General features: G+C 42.7%; 1 protein-coding gene, 1 long non-coding RNA gene and 1 pseudogene across 4 annotated transcripts; all 3 read left to right on the forward strand.

The window, feature by feature from the left end:
* Nucleotides 1-994: 994 nt before the first annotated feature.
* Nucleotides 995-5,902, forward strand: LOC103645889 (G-type lectin S-receptor-like serine/threonine-protein kinase B120; annotated as a pseudogene).
* Nucleotides 5,903-7,459: 1,557 nt separating this feature from the next.
* LOC111590817 (uncharacterized) lies at nucleotides 7,460-9,892 on the forward strand. Its single transcript, XR_002749928.2, has 2 exons — nucleotides 7,460-8,024; nucleotides 9,229-9,892. It is a non-coding gene; the product is annotated as an uncharacterized lncRNA (long non-coding RNA).
* A 4,107-nt stretch (nucleotides 9,893-13,999) lies between these two features.
* LOC103645890 (G-type lectin S-receptor-like serine/threonine-protein kinase B120) lies at nucleotides 14,000-18,088 on the forward strand. Of its 3 annotated transcripts, none has more exons than XR_002267056.3 (7): nucleotides 14,000-15,433; nucleotides 16,056-16,154; nucleotides 16,242-16,417; nucleotides 16,504-16,714; nucleotides 16,815-17,052; nucleotides 17,469-17,528; nucleotides 17,610-18,088. XR_002267056.3 is itself a non-coding variant. In XM_008670607.4 (7 exons), the coding sequence occupies exons 1-7, from the start codon at nucleotides 14,158-14,160 to the stop codon at nucleotides 17,910-17,912; spliced, it is 2,448 nt and encodes an 815-aa protein (XP_008668829.1). In that variant the 5' UTR covers nucleotides 14,000-14,157; the 3' UTR covers nucleotides 17,913-18,088. The 3 variants fall into 3 exon arrangements, 1 of the variants encoding a protein (XP_008668829.1); XR_002267055.3 differs by having other exon boundaries at nucleotides 16,815-17,045; nucleotides 17,384-17,528; XM_008670607.4 differs by having other exon boundaries at nucleotides 17,384-17,528.
* The last annotated feature ends 1,431 nt before the right edge of the window (nucleotides 18,089-19,519 follow it).

Below are 19,519 nucleotides of genomic sequence, written 5' to 3' on the forward strand. Positions count from 1 at the left end.
AACAGAGGGTGAGCCCACTGGTAAATTTTATTTCTGTTCACGCCTGGAACTTATGGAAAGATGGAGAAGTAGAGAAACTAGTGGGCTCTTCAACTATGGAGAGTTGCTGCCCTGAAGAAGCTTCACGATGCGTCCATATAGGCCTCTTGTGTGTTCAACACAGTCCAAGCTGCAGGCCCTTTCATGTCAGCAGTTGTGACCAGTACCAATGCAACCTGTGTATTTTGCACTTAGGCATGGTGAGCCTAGAGGAGCCAGTGACAACATGCATTGTATGTGCATGACATTATAGCCTCACGGTGCTAGAAGGCCGTTAGATCTTAGATGTACAATGGCAACTTACTCTCTGCGTGTATTTTAGCGATTTGCAGGTGTAAAACAAATCTTTTCTTAACTGTAGATGGACTAGAGAACTCCAGCAATAGGTGTATGTTCTGTCTGTGAGCTCATTACATAGAAAACACCTAGTTCAGGTACAGTGTATGCGAGAATGAAATAGTTGCGAGTGATGCATCAAGAATCGATGCTATATTTCGACCTGACATATTCCTATTCCACATGACATGACATTGGTTTTTTCTTCAGTTGTTCAGTTCTTCTGCTACGCACCAGACTCTGAGTTTTGTCATTGGATTTTTATTCAATTGCTCAGTATTCTGTTACGCACCAGACTCTGAGTTTTGTTTTGTTTTTTTATAATCCTAAGATTATCCTGCGAACAAGTTCAGTTCTTAACAAGTTCGTATATTTTCTTAACTGTTGGTTTTTTCTTCAGTTGTTCAGTTCTTCTGTTACGCACCAGCGGTGGACGCGGACCATAGAGACGGCACCTAGCCCATAACGTACTCCAGCCCAAAAGGAAGGCGATCGCGTGCCTTCCTTCAAAGCCTAATAAGGCCCGACGCTCACGGTAGCTTCCTCCCGGATCAGCGTAAGCCCATTGTGGACCCAGCGCAGCCTGCAGCCCATCGATGATTCCGCAGCCCAGCTAATCCCAAACACCGTCGAGCGGACCTCGGAAGGGAACGGCCGGAGTCGCCGGCACCCGCGCTTCGCAGCCCGTCGGTCATGCCGCCGCCGCAGCCACTGCGTGCCTTATCTTCCTTCCCTTTACCTCGCCGCCATCCTACCCATACCCCCGCCACTATAACCGGTTGCGCCTCTACTTCCGACCGCCTACCATTCGCAATGCCCTCCGGCCCGGATGTAAGGTTCGTAGTCGGAAACCGTCGGAAACCCTTGGACCATTTGCCACCGGCCCAATGATATCGACCTGCCCCGGCCGCGGCAAGATATCATCCATTGGGAGTTCGAAACTCCATGTGACGGTAACCAGCCAACCTGTCGGCATCTCCCTCTTGTCAATTCACCGTGTCCCGCCGCCGTGCGAGTCCGGAGTTCCTATCTACTTGATTTCTCTGCATTTCCTTCTAGTAGGAAGTACCATTCTAGATTGGCGCGTCACTAGCACGATGACCCATATGTCAGTGTTGTTCTTGGTATGCAATTCTCCTCAGTAGACCAGTTGCAATGCTGAATAATCCACGATTGTACTAGGCTACTAGCTGACACCTTCGACATATGAGGATGTTTGGTTTCTAGGGACTATTGTTTAGTTCTATCATTTTATTCTATTTTAGTCTATAAATTGTCAAATATAGAAACTAAAAAGAGTTTTAGTTTCTATATTCGGTAATTTTGAAACTAAAATGGAATAAAATGTAGGGACTAAAAATTAGTCACTAGAAACCAAACACCCCATGTATATATATTTCCAGCGAGGCTCTGGTCATCCAATCTTCCAACAGCTCATGCCGATATCCTAAGTCTCCAGAGTTAGACATTTCATGTATATATCCCTTCGTCCTCAGTTTGCGCCTGAATTCTCAGCTTCACCAAACAACTGATGACCCCTGTAGTCTAATTTTTTTTGTCCACTAAGCTGGATTAGTCCTCCAATCTCATTCAAATTTCTCAACTGACAAGAACCGCAAATCGGAGTACTCGACCCATTCCCTACCCCTTCGAGTTCAAATATCTGAGGGGTCATGGGTCTTAGCGTGCTATTTCCTTGCTGTCTCCTCCACAGCATTATACCAACTTACCAACAAGGTCTAATCGCCATGGCTTACCTTTATCTGCCTGTTTTGATCTTCCAGTTCATGGTTTGTTTTTGCCAATCCGTTGACAGGCTAACACCTGCAAAGCCGCTCTTGCATGGTGATGTTCTCATATCAAATGGTGGTGTCTTTGCTCTTGGCTTCTTCTCCCTGAAAAACTCAACTTCGAGCTCATATGTTGGCATATGGTACAACAACATCCCTGAGCGCACATATGTGTGGATTGCCAACCGTGACAACCCAATTACCACCAATGCGCCCGGGAAGCTAGTTTTTACCAACAGTTCTGACCTTGTCTTGTTAGACTCCACAGGCCACACTATCTGGATGACAAAAAACAACATCACTGCAGGAGAAGGTGGAACTGCTGCCATCCTGCTCGACTCGGGGAACTTTGTTGTCCAATCACAAAATGGCACTGACATATGGGAGAGCTTCCATTATCCGACTGACACCATGGTCCCTGATGTAAGTTTTTCATTGAGCTCGTCTGATGTTGCTAAGCGCCTTGTTGCCTGGAAGGGGCCTGATGATCCATCCAGCAGCAACTTCTCCATGGGTGGCGACTCAAGCTCAGATCTCCAGATTGTTACTTGGAATGGGACACGGCCATATTGGCGGAGAGCCGCATGGGGTGGTGAAGTGACATTCGGCACATTTGAGGGCAACACCAGCTTCATGGTGTACGAAACAATAGTTGACACAGGGGATGGATACTACATGAAACTCACTGTCTCTGAAGGGTCACCAAGTATACGCTTAACTCTGGATTACACGGGCATGTTAACTTTCCGAAGATGGAACGTCAACACATCCTCATGGGCAGTTTTCGGACAATTCCCAAGTACAGCGTGTGCACATTATGCCTTTTGTGGCCCGTTTGCCTACTGTGATGGCACTGAGTCTGTTCCTACTTGCAAGTGCCTTGATGGGTTTGAGGCGATGGTCTTGATTTTTCCCAAGGATGTCGGAGAAAGGAGGAGCTGAAATGTGGTGGCGGAGATAAATTCTTAACCTTGCCATCTATGAAGACTCCTGACAAGTTCTTGTACATCAAGAACAGAAGTTTTGACCAATGCACTGCAGAGTGCAGTAACAACTGCTCATGCACAGCGTATGCTTATGCTAACCTGCAAAATGTTGACACAACGCATGACACGACAAGGTGCTTGGTCTGGATGGGGGAGCTTATCGATGCAGAGAAACTTAGTAACACATTTGGTGAGAACCTATATTTCCGGGTCCCCACCTCACCAGGTATTATTTTAACTTTCCTCGCGCTCGTGTGACCTGTTCATGGACATTTTAATAGGTATGCTAGTACAATTAAAGCATGGGTCTGACATTTTCTGTCGTCTGATGCTGGCTCAATTGTAGGCAAGACCTCAAAACCATAAACTGTGCTCCCTTGCTGGAGTGACAATTTGTATGAGTTGTACACTTCAAAAACTCCATGCTAGCCACAGTTTTAACTTCTGCTATTGCATATATGTTCAACCTTGTCACAGCCTTGCTAGGCGTCACCAGCTGAGTTCTGCCTGCCTTCCACACAAAAACTGTAATGTTCTGTGATACTGTGATTCTACTTCTTAAGAACCACTTATATGTCATTCATGTCTTCAGAGCTTAAGGATTTTACCAGTTCACCTTGTAAAGCTTTAAATGCTCATGTTACCAAGATGTCTTGCTCACAGAAGAACCATTTGTCTAATGTTAGGTGTGGTCAGAATGAAATGTTTTTCAAGGTTTATAAGACATTTACTTCTAAGAAATGTGTGGCAATATATTGAAACAGTGTTTTCTCTTTGTGGATCACATTTATGCAGTAAGCAAGAAGAAGAGCACTGTACTAAAGATTGTACCCGTGGCTACGGGTACTTTTCTTCTTTTAATCACATGCATATGGCTTGTATGCAAGTCAAGAGGTAGGGTATTGCTTTACTTTTCAAAATGTAGAGTTGATTAGGTACTTCAAGAAACAATACTAATTTGAAGGTGTTCGTTTCTGCCAGGGAAACACCAAAGAAGGAATTCTCAGAACAATTTACTATGCCTGAATCCTTCCAGCGAACTTGGGACTGAAAAATCTAGATCTTCCATCAGTTAGCTTTGAAGACATCATCACTGCAACAAATAATTTCTCTGAGCACAAGTTGCTCGGGGAAGGTGGTTTTGGAAAAGTTTACAAGGTAATGAAAAAGTTCATCTAGTGGTTCACTAGAAGAATATTTTGTGTCGTGTAATTCAATCATTTCAATGGTGCACCCATTTAGGGAGTGCTGGAAGGTGGCAAGGAAGTTGCTATCAAAAGGCTTAGCAAGGGTTCTGTTCAAGGGATCCAGGAGTTTATAAACGAAGTTATTCTGATTGCCAAACTGCAGCACAGAAACTTAGTCAGACTTCTTGGTTTCTGCATTCATGAAGATGAGAAGTTACTTATCTATGAGTACTTACCTAACAGAAGCTTAGATGCTTTCCTTTTTGGTATGTTCTGACTAATGTTCGCATACTGTAAAACAATTTGTATCAAGTGTATCATGGTGGCTGACACCTGACAGTTTGTTCACAAAAATCTTTGAAGATGGTACAAGAAAATCTTTGCTTGATTGGCCAGTCCGGTTCAAAATAATTAAAGGGGTTGCAAGAGGAATTCTCTATCTTCACCAAGATTCTAGACTAACAATAATTCATAGAGATCTCAAAGCAAGCAACATCTTGTTGGACACAGATATGTGTCCCAAGATATCAGATTTTGGTACAGCCAGGATTTTTAGTGGAAGCGAACAACAAGTAAATACAACACGAGTTGCTGGAACATAGTAAGTAATTCATTCACAGCTGATGCTTAACATGGTGAAGTATTACAGTTTTACTAATTGGATTTGACGATCTGTGCATTCCATTGTTTTGTTCTAATGTCTCCTGGATCAATGGAATGTTCCTTTCCTATCAAGTTTGACACCTATAGCTTTGGTGTTTTACTAATGGAGTACACCAAAGATATAGGTTTAAACTGTTAAATATCTGTAGTTGAACTAATTCAAACCGTACATTCCATTTATTTCTGAAATGTTTCAAACAGCGGTTACATGTCTCCTGAGTATGCCATGGAAGGCTCATTCTCTGTTAAGTCTGACACCTATGCTTTTGGTGTTCTGCTACTTGAGATTGTAAGCGGCTTAAAGATCAGCTCATCCCTAATGAACTTTCCAAGCCTCATCGCTTATGTACGTACAGAGGGAATGCTTGCTTTTTGACCATGCCAAACACTTTTAGCGACTTGACCAAAATCTAATTTCATTGGTTCAGGCATGGAGCTTGTGGAAAGATGGAAATGCATTGGAATTGGTCGACTCATCAATTTCTGTGAGTTATTCACTTCAGGAACTTGTACGGTGTGTTCAGTTAGGGCTTTTGTGCGTCCAAGACCCTCCAAATGCAAGGCCACTCATGTCATCCATCGTGTTCATGCTAGAGAATGAGACAGCTCCACTTCCTACACCAGAAGAACCTCTATATTTTACAGTTAGGAATTACGGAACTGATCGATCAAATGAATACATGCAGAGGTCTCTGAATAACATGAGTATCACAACTCTAGAGGCGCGTTAGACATTTCGCTTCATCGTTCCTTAAATTTGTAGACATTTTTAATCTGTGTTATTGTACATTTACACTAGCCGTTCATATTTGTACACAAAAGTGTTCCATTAAATACGTTGTATTTTCCAACAGCAATTTGTGTTATAAAAATATTCCCCATATTGTCAGTTTGTCACTAATCTGTGCACCTTTTTTCCGTTTGTCAAATGGAGAATTTTTGAAGAAAAAAATTGTGAAGTGGAATATGGCTACCTGATTTTGCGCGCATGTGAAGTCACAGCCTCTGCAGCTGGTGCAGATTTTTTGTTCCCTCTGGATTTTGATTTGCAAGCAGTGGACAACTGGACACCCGTTTTAGGCCAAAAATGCATCTTATTATCAAGAACTGAGCATTTTATTGCTTATATATATATTTTTCTTTTATCCTAGTCTCCAGACAGTTTATTTGCCTGTTGTGCACGTTTTTTTTTCCTTTGATGCAGAGTGCCCCCTGACTTGACTTGTGGTACAGAAACTTTTGGATTGATCTAACTTCCTGCCTGAACGTGTCAAGTCAGAAAATGAGTGCTCTTCAATCTTCATAATCTTCACGTTTTGAGTTATTCCAATTGACCTTACCTGTGCAGCAGGATTCATCCTTCTTTATCTGCAGAAAAGTACTTTTCAGAATTGCCAGCTTGACTCAGACTAGACACGCTTCCCCTGAAGTTCCAGAAACAATATTCAACTCTTCATTCTTAGCATCTGCTTTACCTTTTTTCCCCATTCGGACAATAAATCGCACTACGAAACTAGATTTTGTAATGCTACGAAGAGCAAGCAATTATCCGCTAAAATCGCCGGTTCGTTTGCAGGTTTGGGGCGTACTTACTACTTACTTTAGCCGTGTTTTCGATGCTCTGCTCGTGCTCTACGAAAACACTTTGAGATGTGTCTGGCTCACGGTCTCCTAAATGTTTTCTTTGATGATCGATTCGATCAGAAATTCTTCGGGTTTTTTTTTTGTTGAAAAGATGATCTCAAACGGATTCTCCTTTCCAACTGTCATGTCTTGTTGGTGTCGATGGTGCCGTCGAGCAAGGGTCTTGCAGCAAGACTGGGTGGGGTTGAACTGTTCTTGCATGCTTGCAATGTGAGTTCACCAATTATTGCGCTTACCATTTCACGAGCTTAAAGCGTCAAACCGCATGTTAGCGCACTTTCCAAGTCTCATGCAGGTGACAGCAGCAGTGAAGTAAGACAAGCCAAAAGTCATCTCAGTTTTCCATCTTCCAAGGGAAAAAAAAAAGACTGCAGAGTTTATCTAGAATACAGCGTTGCTCCCATTTTAATGCTCATCCAAACCTAGTTTTGGCGTACAATCAATGAATCAACACGTACTCGTCCATCAGCGTATTAGATTTTTTTTATGTTCTATAGACTCCACTTTTAGTGCCTCATAACAAATTCTGTCTATAAACCTATGGATAGTTCACCATTTTTCCCGTTTAGAGTCATCTTAGCGCAGAAATAGACGACACAGTGTTCAAGGTCTTTATTCATATAAAAAAATGAACATTGTACCAGCAATTTTGATTTTAGCACCAAAATTTCGATAACTCGATAAGCTATACCATGTTCATGCCAAATTTATCTATATTCAAGCTTGTACGGAAGGAAAAAAATATGACTTTTCAATACGTGCTTTGCAGTCTCTCGCCACTTCTCTCTACTTACGCTTCCTTCAGCAGCCCGCACACCGTGGCACTGCAGCAGCGACGTTGATAGAATGGAAGGCTTTAGACTATCTGCAGCGCGGCCCTTCCCCTTCCCTCCACTTGCACTGTTCATAGTTTAGCGGCTACAGTAGCCCCTAGCGCACGCAGCGGCAAGCCCTACGGGCAACTCTCCGACGCGCTCCCCTTCTCTCTCACGCCAGATGAAGGGGAGGACTGTGCACTCCGCTACGCGCTCTTCTCGCGGAAGCCGGCGCCCGCGCGAGACGGCGGAAAGTTCCAGGTCCACTTCGCTTCCTCTGGACGGCTCTCGGGAACGCGGGCGAGAAGGGGCGACGCGGCGGCGGATCTGGCGGCGCAAGGCCGATTCGGAGCCGGAGGAGGTCGGCGCCGACGACGACCACGTCCTGTTGCTGACGAGTGAAGTCCGTTCGCCTCGGAAGCGGAAGCGGCCACAAATCCCAGTCCGTTTTGGCGGTACGTCTCCCCATCGGTGGATTTCCTCTCCGACCATCGACGGCTCGCTTAGATCCAGAGTTCATCGGTTCGAATCTTGTTGTTGCGGGCCGGATCTTCAGCTCTGCAGGTACGAACATGGTCTTCCCCCTCTTAGCAGTAACTTCTTTCTTACTTCATATTCGAAAATTTTAGGTTCGAGTTCCGTAGTAGACCGAACTCATGTGAATCAACGGATTCCAGTACTATCTAGCCGCCAAAGTAACCTTAGATTTGGTCGTTCGGTTAGGGTTTCATGAAGACAGTTCAAGGAGTCATCACAGAACTGTAAATTAATGTGGTCCACGATAGATGCGTTGAGGGTGATTACTACGACAACCAACTTAATACCTACCATAGATTGCGGGGCACATTTTTTTAGTTTCTGTTCTTGTCTGGGGGCATAATTATATGGTTACTAGTGTGATTACAAATATGACATTTGTAGCTACTTATATGTCCTATTCATATGCAACATTTTAGGACAAAATTTGTTTTGTCTCCCACATTTCCTGTTATAAGCAGGAGAGTATCATTCCTGCTACAGAGTATCATTTAAATGTACAAGTTTCAAACAAAACGATGCACAATTCCTGCTACAGCTTAAGCACAACAAGTGCAAATAGTCCGGACTTGTGTGTCCCTCTTGTTCTAAACAAATCATGAGTTGTCCATTTATTTTGTAACTTGCTTATTAGCCTCATCATGTTTTGAAACTTGTACATTTTAATTATTTAACAGTTCATATATTCATTATTCAGCTTTCTGAGCAATTGTAACCAGTGAATTGTGAAATATATGTTTCTTATTTCATATAGTTCTTCAATTCATGATACAAATTTATACTTGTCTTCGTATTATTGACACATCAAAGCCTCTTAACATTCTACATCAGTATGTCACATGTATCTGTGTTTCCACTTTTCATGGACTACACATATTTGTGAAAACATACTTATGCACTAAATGTCACCGCACTATATTCTGTTCTTTTACCAATGATGCAGTACAGATATATCTCACACAAAGTTTCCTTACTCAGCTTTAAGGATATTTGTACAATACCTCTATACCTATTATTGACTGATATATGCTTGTTAACAAACAACAATATTATGTCACATATATCTGTGTTTCGATGTACTGCATAATTCCCTGATGCCTATATGGTTCCTTTTTGTTACATGTCTGTGCCTACATTTTTTGTTGTAGTTATTTCCAACTTATTAATTCCATGATGCCTATCTGCTTTGTAAGCCTATGCAGTTGTTACTTCATTTATTAATTGTTTGCAGCACATTTGATCATGGCATCCTCGACAGAAGATAACATGAAGGCTTTGCTGAAAGTCCTTGTAGACTGTGCCGAGGATGCCACAAAAACACTGGGTGGTTTAGTAGATCATGCTTTAGACCACATGCATGATGAAGAGATCGTAGCTAGAACCTTGTATGCCATCAAAGATAAGCTAGAATTGCTGCAACAAGATGCCTTAGAGGCAAAAGTGCAAGCATTTCCAGAAATTGTTAAGTACGATGGCGATGACATAAGTGTTGAGCCTACATCTCCGTCGACCCCTCCAACAGTTACTGAACCATCTATTGATGAAGAGGAGTTCTACTGCCCCGATGTGTCTGATGAGTGGTACTTCAGCGACTCAGATAGGTCGACTCGTACCAGCTACTGGAATATATATTAGGCATGTATTCCAGTTCGAGGTAGATGTCATCCTTTTCAACGTCTAAGTAGTCGTGCAAGGGCGCCAACTGTTAGGTTATGTGCTTGTAAACGACAATATCTGTTCTCATCTATGTCCAAGTCTAAGTCCAACGTACTGATAATAAGCTACAATGATGTCAGCTTATTATGTCTATTTTGTTTAGTCTGTTGTGTTAATGTGCTGCTGTTGCTACTCAGACAGTTCATGGCGACCTTTATATAATATTGTGCTCCTTTAAATGCTTGATGTGTTCTAATGTTTTACTAGTACTGTCGATTTCTTTGAGTTTAAAAGATTTCACTAAATCTATGGCATGTGGACATATACTAGAATGGAGCAAGCAAACAATGCGACATCTTCGCAGCCGATGTCAAATACAACAAGTACACAGCTATTTCCCCCTCAACCCCCTATATGGCCTACGGGCTTCATGCAGCAGCCTCCAATGGATTACAACATGATGGCCAACCTCAATTTTCCTAATCCTGGCCAAGGTCCAACTACAATGTGGGCTCCCATGCAGACTGGAAATTCTACTTCCCAATCAACCATGATTCCTGCCTCACAGTCTGCAGTGTATTGGAACCATTACTTGAACTTTGTCAGGAATCCTCTCGGTTCAGTGGAACCTCCTCCTTTTGGTGACTCCTATCCTCCTTCAAATACAAGTACATCATTGCAGGGTTCGAATACTATACCTTCCATACCTGTCAACCTTGACTCAGATGCTGAACATAGTGTTCAGGACATCAATAGTCCAGAAAAAATTGCAGCTCCTGTTTTGAAAAATAAGAAGTCCAAGGAACAAAACTTTACAGCTCCTGAAGACCTTCTCCTTTGCACAACATGGTTGCAAATAAGCAGTGACCCAATTGTGCACACTGGACAAAGAAGGGAGGGGCTTTGGGCTTGAATTGAAAAAAGGTACAACGAACAGAGGGGCCAGTACCCTTGTAGACTGAACAGAGCACTTAGCAGCAGATGGGACAAGATTAGAGCTGATGTGAGTAAGTTCTCTGGCTACTACGCAAGAGTATTAAGAGAGAACCAAAGTGGCTTAACTGATGACGATAAGGTAAGGCAAATCATATAGAGTTTAAATCATGTTAATAATTTAGTAGTGCATACTTGTTATTACATTTGTCTAATTCATCTCATATTTCTGCAGACTTCAAAGGCGGCAACCTTGTTTGCACACGACGAACAGAAACCATTCCATTATATGCATTGCTGGCATAAACTGAAGGGTGAACCGAAATGGGAGAGTATATGTCAAGGACATTCCTTCCGAGGCTTAAATGCAAAATCTATTGGATCTTCAGGTAATCCATCTGTTGAGGCACTTGAAACTGATAGTGGTTCTGCTGGGTTGACAGGCAAACGACCGAGAGGTCGTGATTACAGTAAATCTGAGAGAAAGAAAGGTGCATCTTCCTCTTCTACAGAGTACTTAAGCCGTTTGCAAGAAATGACAGAAAAACAAATTCAGAGGTCAATTGAAAAGTGTGAAAAGAAAGACAAGAGCTCAGAAGAAGACATGGAATTTGAGAAAAAGAGGTTGGAATTGGAAGCACAGAAAGTCATAATTAGACAAAGGGAATTGAAACTTCAAGAACTCGAATCGGCCCAATCACGATTACAGATGATGTGTTCAACGAATGAGGCAGATGTTGATCCAGAAGTTTGGATTCTCATGAAGGAACAGAAAAAGAAGTTGCAGCAGTTTATTTTTAAGTTTGAGTAATTTGTAACGTTCTGTCACATGGCGTCGACATCATTCCTGGCGTGGACAGTTTTTATGTGACATCTTTGTTGAGAACATTCTACTTAGTTCGAACCATAAATCGTGCAGGACATATTAGCTGTATTTTATGTTGTGTTATGTTGTAATAGACAATAATTGTGGCCAGGAGTGGAACCATGTTAGAAGATTATATGATGCATTTGTATGTCATGGATTTGTTGTGAACAATTTATGATGTTTGTACTGAATTCGATTGTTTGCGTCAATTGGTACACACTCATATTGTTGGTCTGCTTTACATTTATATGGTCCACATGGTTCAAACAATTTGTGTATGTAAAACATAATTATGTAGGGAGCCCAAACACGAGTCATATAATAGAGGTTATTTATGGCAAGCCGCATAAGTACGACATAACAGTGAATTACAATAGCTGATTTCAAGTTGAAACAACGTACGAATGAAACGACACGTTTACATGGTGCCACGTCGAGCCCACAAATGCTCGACAAGATCATTTTGGAGTGAGCACGACCTATCTTGCCGACGAAGATCAAAGTGGTTAATGACCCATTCCGCCCTTCCTTCTCCAATTAGTTGAGATGCGTCGATGCCTGAAGTGTTATCTCCGAAATCAGTATTAGCAGCAAAAGGGCCTTCGTCTTCCACAATCATATTGTGCATGATGATGCGAGCTGTGATTATCTCTGTTAAACGATTGCGATCCCAACCATATGCTGGACCACGGAGCACCGCCCACCATGCTTGAAGAACTCCGAAAGCACGCTCAATATCTTTTCGGCAACTATCTTGCATTTGTGTGAAATACACTTTCTTTTCCTCATACGGGTGTCTGATAGCTTTCACAAAAGTAGGCCAGTTCGGGTAAATACCATCAGCTAAGTAATATCCGAAGTTGTAAGCATGCCCATTTACTGTGTAATTGACTGGTGGCATTCGACCAGTTGTCAAAGGGTCGAAGACTGGTGATCGGTGCAGCACGTTAACGTCATTGTTTGTCCCTGGCATGCCAAAAAATGCATGCCAAATCCATAGATCATAAGTTGCTACCGCCTCTAGTATCATGGACGCTCTACCATTTCGACCACAAAACTGACCACGCCAGGATGTAGGACAGTTACGCCACTCCCAATGCATGCAATCTATGGAACCCAACATTCCAGGAAAACCCCTTGACTCGCTACTGTGCATGATACGTGTTATGTCAGCTTCATTAGGAGTCCGTAGATACCAGGCACTAAAATATTCTATGATTGCGCGACAAAAATGCTGAAGACATTCCCTAGCTGTAGACTCCCCGATTTGAATGTACTCGTCTACCGCATCAGAAGGTAACCCATATGCGAGTATGCGCAGTGCTGCACATACTTTTTTTGTAGGGGACCGAGTCCTGGCATGCCTGTTGCGTCAACCCTTTGTGTAAAGTATGTATCCTGCTGTTGAATTCCTTGCAAAATGCGGAGAAACAGAGGCCTACTCATGCGAAACCTAAAGAAAATAACATAGGATCGTGGTAAATACTATGGAATTATCATAACCTCTTAGAAATACATGATGTGCGTACCTTCTACGAAACACGTGCGATGGATACACCGGGTTCAGCCCGAAGTAGTGATGGTGGATAAGGTTTTCTCCAGCAAAATGATCCCTGCGAATGAGGCGGCGAGGTAATCCGGAACGTCGTCGGTGAAGGCGTCTAGCCTCAATGTTGAGGGTAAGAAGATTAACTAGCAGAAGTGTTTCGTCGTCACTATCACTTGAATCCGAATCATGTTGTCTACGACTGGGAGACATTTCGAGCAACGGCTTACTTGTGGAACAAGTGGTATATGTAAGTACATATTTGAAGACAAACATTGCATATATATAGACGAGAGAAATGTGGCTTCAGGGAGAAGCTACTGGCTTACGTCGGAAGCCAACCTTGGCTTACAACGTAAGTGAAACGTGGCTTTCGGTCGAAGACAAGCGTGGCTTCCTGTGTACGACTGAACTAGTATGATTCAAGCATAAGCGTGGTTAAATCATATTGCGTACAAATATCTGTGAAATTGTTATGACGGAGTACTATGGAGAAGTAAAGTTTGACATTACGAAATTAATTTTAAACTGAAATCTTGTATTACATCTTTTCCGTAATTGAAAACAAACAAAAAATATTTTTTCATTTTTTTAAAACGAGCGCACAATGCCGAACGTATGAAAACATATAAAATAAAAAGAAAATGAAGTTGGTTATGTTAGTTATATGGAAATGTATATTTAATGAGTAGAGGGATATATAAGAGAAAATTTAGGGGGAACGGTTGCGGGACGAGTGAATATAGGAGAGAGAATCTTGCTGACGTGGCTGCATAGTAATATTTAGGGGGGAAAATTTAGAGGGAACGGTTGCGGATAGTCTTATATTAGTTCTTGCAGTGCTTTGTCAACTCGCCTTGTCATGCCGTTAGTTCTTGCACTTGTTTTGTCAACTCGCTTCGTCACGCCGCCGTGCGAGCCCGAAAATCTGAGCTTCAACGAACAACAAGTCAACAGCTGATGGCGCTATCCTATCGTCAGAAATTTTTTTGTCAGAACAGACAAGACAAGAACCACATTTCAGTCAAGAGTGGCAGAAAAGTCTGAGAACTCGCCTTCTTCTAATCATCTGAGTTGAATTTTCTGAGGGATCATCCAGTGAGTCTTAGCTATAATTCTGCTCATATCTCCTTGCCCAGAACCTTATACCAACGGGCATGGCATACCTTTACCTGCCTGTTTTCATATTCTTGCTGTCCATGGCTTGTTCATGCCAATCCGACGACAGGCTAACACCTGCAAAGCCACTCCTGCCGGGCGACATGTTGATCTCACATGGTGGAGTCTTTGCTCTCGGCTTCTTCTCCCTGACAAACTCAAGTTCGAGTTCATATGTCGGCATATGGTACAACAACATCCCTGAGCGCACATACGTGTGGATCGCCAACCGCGACAACCCAATCACTACAGATGTGCCAGGGACGAAGCTAGCTTTTACCAACAGTTCTGACCTTGTCTTGTTAGACTCCACAGGCCACACTATCTGGATGACGAGAAGCAGCATCAGTGCAGGAGGCGGTGGAACTGCTGCCGTCGTCCTGCTCGACTCGGGGAACTTGGTTATCCAGTCGATAGATGGTACTGCCATATGGGAGAGCTTTGATCACCTGACCGACACCGTCATCCCTGGTGTAAGTTTATCGTTGAGCTCGTCTGATGCTGCTGCTAGTGCTAGGCGCCTTGTTGCCTGGAAGGGGCCTGATGATCCATCCAGCGGCAACTTCTCCATGGGTGGCGACTCAAGCTCAGATCTCCAGATTGTCACTTGGAATGGGACGAGGCCATTCTGGCGGAGAGCTGCGTGGGGTGGTGAGGTGACATTCGGCACATTCGAGGACAACACCAGCTTCACGATGTACGAAACAATAACAGGCGGCACAGGGGATGACTACTACATCAAACTCACCGTCTCTGATGGCGCACCGATCATACGCGTAAGCCTGGATTACACGGGCTTGTTTACCTACCGAAGATGGAACCTCAAAACATCCTCTTGGACAGTCTTTGTACAATTCCCCAGTTCAGCCTGTGACCGTTATGCCTTCTGTGGCCCGTTCGCCTACTGTGATAGCACTGAGACTGTTCCGTCTTGCAAGTGCCTTGATGGGTTTGAGCCCATTGGTCTTGATTTTTCCCAAGGATGTCGGAGAAAGGAGGAGCTCAAATGTGGTGATGGAGATACATTCTTAACCTTGCCCACCATGAAGACTCCTGACAAGTTCTTATACATCAAGAATAGAAGCTTTGACCAGTGCACTGCAGAGTGCAGCAACAACTGCTCCTGCACAGCGTATGCTTATGATAACCTGCAAAATGTTGACTCGACGATTGACACAACAAGGTGCTTGGTCTGGATGGGGGAGCTTATCGATGCTGAGAAGTTCGGTAACACATTTGGTGAGAACCTGTATCTCCGGGTCTCCAGCTCACCAGGTATTGTTTTAACTTCCCTCATGCACGTATTGACCTATTCATGAACATTTTACTAGGTATTCTAGTACAGTTAAAGCAGGGATCAGTGGCAGTTTCTGTCGTTTGATGCTGGCTCAATTGGGCTCAACTGTAAGCAAGACCACCAAGGCATCAATTGTGTTCCCTTTCCTGCAGTGGCAATTTGTATGAAGTTATGAACTAACCACAGTTTTTACTTTTATTTGCTACTGCATATATAATCAACCTTGTCGCAGCCTTGCTCTGCATCACCAGCTGAGTTCTGCCTGCCATCCACGGAAAAGATGTCATCTTCTGTTATCTTGTGTTTCTACTTCTCCAGAACCATGTCGTATCTCATCAAGTGCTAAGAGCGTAACAATTTCACCAGTTCATCTAGTAAAGCTTTAAATGCTCATGAAATGTCTTTTACTCACACAAGCACCATTTTTTTTAAAAAAAAATCGTAAATGACCACAAAGCAATTACAGTTTGTCAAACGTTGACAATAATGTAAGGTATGGTTAGAATGAAATGTTTTCCGTGGTTAATAAGACATTTACTTCTAAGAAATGTGTGGTAATATATTGAAAGTGTTTCCTCTTTGTGGACCAAATTTGTGCAGTAAACAAGATGAAGAACACTGTACTAAAGATTGTACTGCCGGCTATGATTACTTTTCTTCTTTTAACCACATGCATATGGCTTCTATGCAAGTTAAGAGGTAGGATACTGATTTTCTTTCCAAATTGTAGAGTTGATTAGGTAGTTGATGAAACAATATTAATATGAAGGTGTTCGTTTCTGCTAGGGAAACACCAAACAGGGAATGTTCAGAACAATCTACTATGCTTGAATCCTCCCAACGAATTTGGGAATGAAAATCTAGATTTTCCATCATTCAGCTTTGAAGACATCATCATTGCAACAAACAATTTCTCTGATTATAAGTTGCTTGGGGAAGGTGGTTTTGGAAAAGTTTACAAGGTAATGAAAAAGTTCATCTTGTGGTTTAGCAGAAGAATATTTTGTATTGTTGTGTAGTTCGATGACAAACTAATGCACTCATGTAGGGAGTGTTGGAAGGTGGCAAGGAAGTCGCTGTCAAAAGGCTTAGTAAGGGTTCTGTGCAAGGGATTCAGGAGTTTAGAAATGAAGTTGTTCTGATTGCCAAACTGCAGCACAGAAACTTAGTCAGACTCCTTGGTTTCTGCATTCATGAAGACGAGAAGTTACTTATCTATGAGTACTTACCTAACAAAAGCTTAGATGCTTTCCTTTTTGGTATGTTCTGACTTCTGTTCGCATACTGCAAAATATTTTATATGGAGTGTATTCAGGGTGGTTGATAGTGTGTCCTTGCTTATTCACAATTTTTTTTAAGATGCTACAAGAAAATCATTGCTTGATTGGCCAGCCCGGTTCAAGATAATTAAAGGGGTGGCAAGAGGGATTCTTTATCTCCACCAAGATTCTAGACTAACAATAATTCATAGAGATCTCAAAGCAAGCAACATCTTGTTGGACACAGATATGTGTCCCAAGATATCAGATTTTGGTATGGCCAGGATATTTGGTGGAAGCGAACGACAAGTAAACACAACACGAGTTGCTGGTACATAGTAAGCAATTCATTCACAGCTGATGCTTAACATGGTGAAATATTACTGTTTTACTAATTCAGTTTGTGCATTCTATTATTTTGAAATGATTCAGACAACACTTTAATGTCTCCTGAATATGCAAGGGAAGGTGTTTTACACCTACAAATTCGTGCATTCCAAGCGACAATGCTTTAATGCTTTAATGTTCCTTTCCTATCAAGTTTGACACTTATTGCTTTGGTGTTTTACTAATGGAGAACACCAAAGTTATAGGTTTAAGCTGGTAAACATCTATAGTTGAACTAATTTAAACCGTGCATTCCATTTATTTCTCAAATGTTTCAAACAGCGGCTACATGTCTCCTGAGTATGCTATGCAAGGCTCATTCTCTGTTAAGTCTGACACCTATGCTTTTGGTGTTCTACTACTGGAGATTGTAAGCAGCTTAAAGATCAGCTCATCCCTAATAAACTTTCCAAACCTCATTGCTTATGTAAGTACAGAGGAATGCTTCGTCTTGGGATAACCCAAACACTTTTAGTGACTTGATCGGAACCTAATTTCATTGGTTCAGGCATGGAGCTTATGGAAAGATGGAAATGCATGGGAATTGGTGGACTCATCAATTTCTGTGAGTTGTTCACTTCAGGAACTGGTACGATGTATTCAGTTAGGCCTTCTGTGCGTCCAAGACCATCCAAATGCGAGGCCACTCATGTCTTCCATCGTGTTCATGCTGGAGAATGAAACGGCCCCACTTCCTACCCCAAGAGAACCTCTATATTTTACAGTTCGGAACTACGAAACTGATCGATCAAATGAATCCGTGCAAAGATATCTGAATAACATGAGTATCACAACTCTAGAGGCGCGTTAGATTTTTAGTTTCATCGTTACTTAAATTTGTAAAACTTCTTCTTGTCTGTGCTAGCGTACAATTACACTAGCCATTCGTGCTTGTACATGAAAGTGTTCCAATAAGTGTATGTTGTATTTTCCATCAGCGATTTGTGTTAAAACAATATTATCCAGGTTGTCACTAATTTGCACATCTGTTTTCGCTTGTCAAATGGGAAACGGCTATCTGATTATGTGCGTGTGTGTCACTCTAGCCTCTGCCTCTGCAGTATGGCGAGGATTTTTTGTGGAAATGAGCAACAGGCAAACACTACTCAAGTCATTGGAACATAGTAAGTAATTCGTCCACAAGCCAAAGTTTAACATGGTAAGTATATATGTGTAGTTTAACTAATTCAAACTGTACATTCCATTTCTGTTCTTCTCGGAAATGGTTCAAATAGTGGTTACATGTCTCCTGAATATGCTATGGAAGGCTCATTCTCTGTCAAGTCTGACACCTATAGCTTTGGTGTTCTACTACTGGAGATTGTAAGCGGCTTAAAGATTGGCTCACCCCATCTGATAATGGACTATCCAAACCTCATTGCTTATTTAAGTACAAAGGAATTCCGGACTATTGAACAGCTCAAAAACACTTTTGGTGACTTGACCAGAACTTAGTTTCATTGGTTCAGGCATGGAGCTTATGGGAAGGTGGAAATGCAAGGGAATTGGACTCGTCGGTTCTGGAGAGTTGTCCACTTCAAAAACACTTTTGTTGTACGATGTACCCACTGTTGAATAATTAGATAAATTCCAGTTTAAATTCCGAATATAAATCATGACCAAATCAGAAGAACTGAAATAACAAGCCAAATCAGATGATGCGTACTGATTAGACTTACTGATAGATGGCACGCGTCGGAACCAGCAGGGTCGACGATGTCGAAGTAGCGAAATCAGCAGGGTCGACGAGGTCAGCAGATCACGAGCAGTCGCGTGAAGACGCTTCCCAAAAACCTTATTCGCCCTCTCCCGGTGCATGATCTAGAAGACGAAGGGTTCCGGAGACCTGCTCTCCTGATCGCAGATGCACCTCTGCGGTCGGGACGAAGGGAACTAAAAGGCGGCTCAGCTATGAAGAGAGGCGAAAGCGAACTGGGATGATTTGGAGGCTGGCTGCTGGGCTCCTTTTATAGGGCCGAGTCCGCGACCCCGTGCTTATCCGCCCACGAAAATCTCGCAATCAGTTGAGATTTTATAGCGATCGGTTAGGATAAGCGTAACAGCCAAGAAACCAAAAAATCAAACGGCAAAAGGTAGCCGCGCCCCCGCAAGGCGAGGGGCCGGATTTTGGCGGACCATTCACGCGCATGTCGTGCGCCCTTCGCCCCGCCCCGGCCAGGCCAGGCGAGGCGAGCGCGCGCGCGTGTGGCTCTCCACACTCTCTCCTCTCATCCATGACTTGGTGAGTGAGTGTGGCTTCCATATTTAAGCTAGCTCTACTCCACTAGAACTAGCAATATGGTGCTATTGGTTCCACCAATTCCCTAGCCATCCACTTGTATGAGCTTTTGAGATTTTCCTGAGATTTATTAGAATTTCTTAATTGGGCCAAGCCCATAAATCCTAACAATCCCCCAC

Source organism: Zea mays, chromosome 2 (genome assembly GCF_902167145.1).
Source record: "Zea mays cultivar B73 chromosome 2, Zm-B73-REFERENCE-NAM-5.0, whole genome shotgun sequence".
Lineage (NCBI taxonomy): Eukaryota > Viridiplantae > Streptophyta > Magnoliopsida > Poales > Poaceae > Zea > Zea mays.

Bases quoted from the DNA above. Each gene is read 5' to 3' on its own strand.
- LOC103645890 (XM_008670607.4), top strand. From the start codon at position 14,158: ATGGCATACCTTTACCTGCCTGTTTTCATATTCTTGCTGTCCATGGCT. The intron at 16,418-16,503 runs GTAATGAAAAAG...GCACTCATGTAG, and splicing joins GTTTTGGAAAAGTTTACAAG to GGAGTGTTGGAAGGTGGCAA. The intron at 17,053-17,383 runs GTAAGCAATTCA...TGTTTCAAACAG, and splicing joins ACACGAGTTGCTGGTACATA to CGGCTACATGTCTCCTGAGT.